Below are 2,739 nucleotides of genomic sequence, written 5' to 3'. Positions count from 1 at the left end.
GATTGGTCAAGCAGATTATAAATGACAGATTGGATTGACAGGTTGGACTATTATGTTTCAATTAGCAGATTTAATAATAGTGTTTGGTAATTAGCGGATTTAGGTTAATAGATTGTTGTATCTATATGTAAATGGTTGACAGATTCAATTTTCCCAATCTACTAATGTGAATATGTTGGGTGGAGCAGCATATTGGAAAACAGTAGATTGAAGCTCAATCTACTATTTCAATATGTCAGTTACCAAACACGTAAATTAGTAGATTGGTGAGTCAAACATGCTAAAAGGCTTGAATATGCTGAAAATTCACCAATCTGCTGTTTACCAAACACCTCTAAGATGAATCCAAACAAAATAAGATTAAATTAAAACGAACAACTTTATTCCACAATCACTGTTACAAAATAAAAAGGAGCATCATTTTCTTTGGTTCATTCATAAATAAGTAATAACTTGGGAGTCTTAGTAATAGGTTTATATATAGTTGAAGATCGATTATTCATAATGCAACAATCATTATTATTTTATAATGCCATAATAACACGGGCACGGCAAGGCACGGCACGGCACACCGCCATATATACAATAAGTTAATTGTAGACAGTGACGAAGGCCATGATGTGGTGCATCTGGCCCTCCACTTTTCCCCCTAAAATAGGGTCTTCATACACGACTTTGTCCTCAGCCATGCCTAGTTTAACTTCCACTACATTCCAATCGATTGGACCTATTGGACCAGTTTCCGCATAAATCTGTACAAAAATTAATAATATACGACTTAATTAGTACTCAAAATTTTGTACGAGTAATAACTTTATGCTCGATATTTTAAAATGGAAAATGATCATAAAACGTACATCAAGCTGTCAAAATATAATAATAATAATAATTATTCCATATTTAGTGAAATATTTCTTTGATTCTTTCTTTATTTAGATTTTTAATGTGTGCCCTAAGGGCACACGTTAGAAAAACCCTAATAAGGGTTTTTAATAAGTACGAGTACTATATTAGGTAATTATTCCGTATTTATCATTTTAGGTCTGCGACGTAATAGAAGATTTACCTTGTTGGTAAGGCTATCAATGGCGACAACAAACTTACGAGCATCGGCGGCATCAGCATCGACACCATCAGTATACACTAAACCAAACTTGACTCCTTCAGAGCGGGTGCCTCTCTGCAAAGTGCGTCCTTGCTGGTTAACTTGAATTTCATCATAATATGTCACACTGCGGCCTTTCCAAAAGTGCATCTCGATCAGCTTAAGACTTCCCTTGGATGAATTATTGATGAATGATTCGAAGGTAATTTCTTCAGAACTTGCTTGCCCAGCTTCCAACAACTCCTCGCATTGTTCGTCTTTCACCGCCACTATTTCTGCTGGCTTTATCTCCTCTGCCATGTTAGGTTGGTTTGTCTTTTGGTCTTACACTCTAAATTAAATAAACAAATAAATAAGGAACTCTAAATCGAATAATATGTTACTTCTGGATGGGCGCAAATTATCAAAAAAGAGTAGTACTTCGTATACTTTACCGGTCCTTAGGGCTCGCTTGGAATGAGAGTAACTATCTACGAGTCAAATATTCCGTAACAGTGAGACTTGGATAATATCGACCAATACAATTTAAATTAGCAAAAGCGAAGCGGATGAAAAAAAAAACTTGGGATGACTTAAAAAGAGAGGTGTATATATACCTGAAATAATAATGGTGAACTCTGAAGAAAATGCAAAGGGATTATGGTGGAGTACGTGTTTATAGCATTTCAAGAGCTGAGACGATCCATCTTTTACGGAGGTCAATAATCGTTAAATTATCTTTTACATTATACACGCTTATCAACTTGCATGTATTTTATTTTATTAATAATAATACATAGTGTTCCGGGTGTAATTTCAGAGCAGTTATTTGGTACCACCCGTGCTTGTACAATGACGTCCTTGATTGAATCCTCCTTGCGGTCTCCTGAAACAATGAACAAACTAAGGGCTCGGCTTTGGACCGAGCGAACTCACTCCGACGCTCAAGTCAGTAAACTTAAAGGGATAAGTTGTTGTTACTTGTCGAAGTATGTGTTGTAGAGAGATAAGGAAGATATTACCAGATGAATAGTGATTCTTAGGTTAATTTGTGGATCCCTCCTTAATGAGAGTTGAGGAGTATTTATAGACTTTCACCTTTTGTCACGTAGTGGCCAAGTGGCTAGCAGATGGAAAGACTTATCTACCCTCGGCCGAGGGACCCATGGCAGGCCGGCGGGCCCTGTTGACTCCATGCCGAGGGGTCTTGGATGTGAGTTCGCGGATATGTGCCCCGGCTGGCTAGTTGTCACAGCCGAGGCACAAGTGACAGGTCGACAGGCTGTCGTCGGTTAGGCTGTCTAAGCCGTTGACTTGCTGTGGATATCTTTGACCTTGCTCAATATGTTGACTTGATCAGAGGGTGTAAAATATGCCCCATCACATAGTATTACATTATTATTATTATTATTATTATTATTATTATTATTATTATTATTATTAACGTGACAACTCATTTTCTCGTAGTGTCACGCAAGCTCATCGTGCGCTACTCGCCGGTGCCCTGTTGAGAATGATAGGTTCGAAATCTAGAAGATATGGACTGAGGCCATTTACTCCCCAAGATAACTCTTTAAACTATTAGTATTATACTGTTATGAATAAACAATTGTTTAAAATGGTTTACGCATTATACACTTACGAAGAACACAAAT

The 2,739-nt window shown here is 37.3% G+C and overlaps 1 protein-coding gene across 1 annotated transcript; it reads right to left on the bottom strand.

The window, feature by feature from the left end:
• Positions 1–360: 360 nt before the first annotated feature.
• LOC141609290 (uncharacterized) lies at positions 361–1,842 on the bottom strand. Its single transcript, XM_074428397.1, has 3 exons — positions 1,702–1,842; positions 1,067–1,436; positions 361–752 (listed from the first exon to the last, which is right to left on the bottom strand). Exons 2-3 carry the CDS (start codon positions 1,403–1,405, stop codon positions 591–593), a joined length of 501 nt encoding a protein of 166 aa, XP_074284498.1. The 5' UTR covers positions 1,406–1,436; positions 1,702–1,842; the 3' UTR covers positions 361–590.
• Positions 1,843–2,739: the final 897 nt, after the last annotated feature.

The sequence above is a fragment of the Silene latifolia genome, chromosome 10 (genome assembly GCF_048544455.1).
Source record: "Silene latifolia isolate original U9 population chromosome 10, ASM4854445v1, whole genome shotgun sequence".
NCBI classification, from domain to species: Eukaryota; Viridiplantae; Streptophyta; class Magnoliopsida; order Caryophyllales; family Caryophyllaceae; genus Silene; species Silene latifolia.
The sequence above is the reverse complement of the archived record's forward strand: the minus strand, read 5'-3'. Positions and strand labels throughout refer to the sequence as shown.

What these genes read in the sequence shown, in the direction of transcription:
- LOC141609290 (XM_074428397.1), bottom strand. Translation starts at nt 1,405, where the DNA reads ATGGCAGAGGAGATAAAGCCAGCAGAAATAGTGGCGGTGAAAGACGAA. An exon ending in TTGATAGCCTTACCAACAAG is followed by an intron (nt 753 to 1,066) that starts GTAAATCTTCTA and finishes ATTTTTGTACAG; the next exon opens with ATTTATGCGGAAACTGGTCC.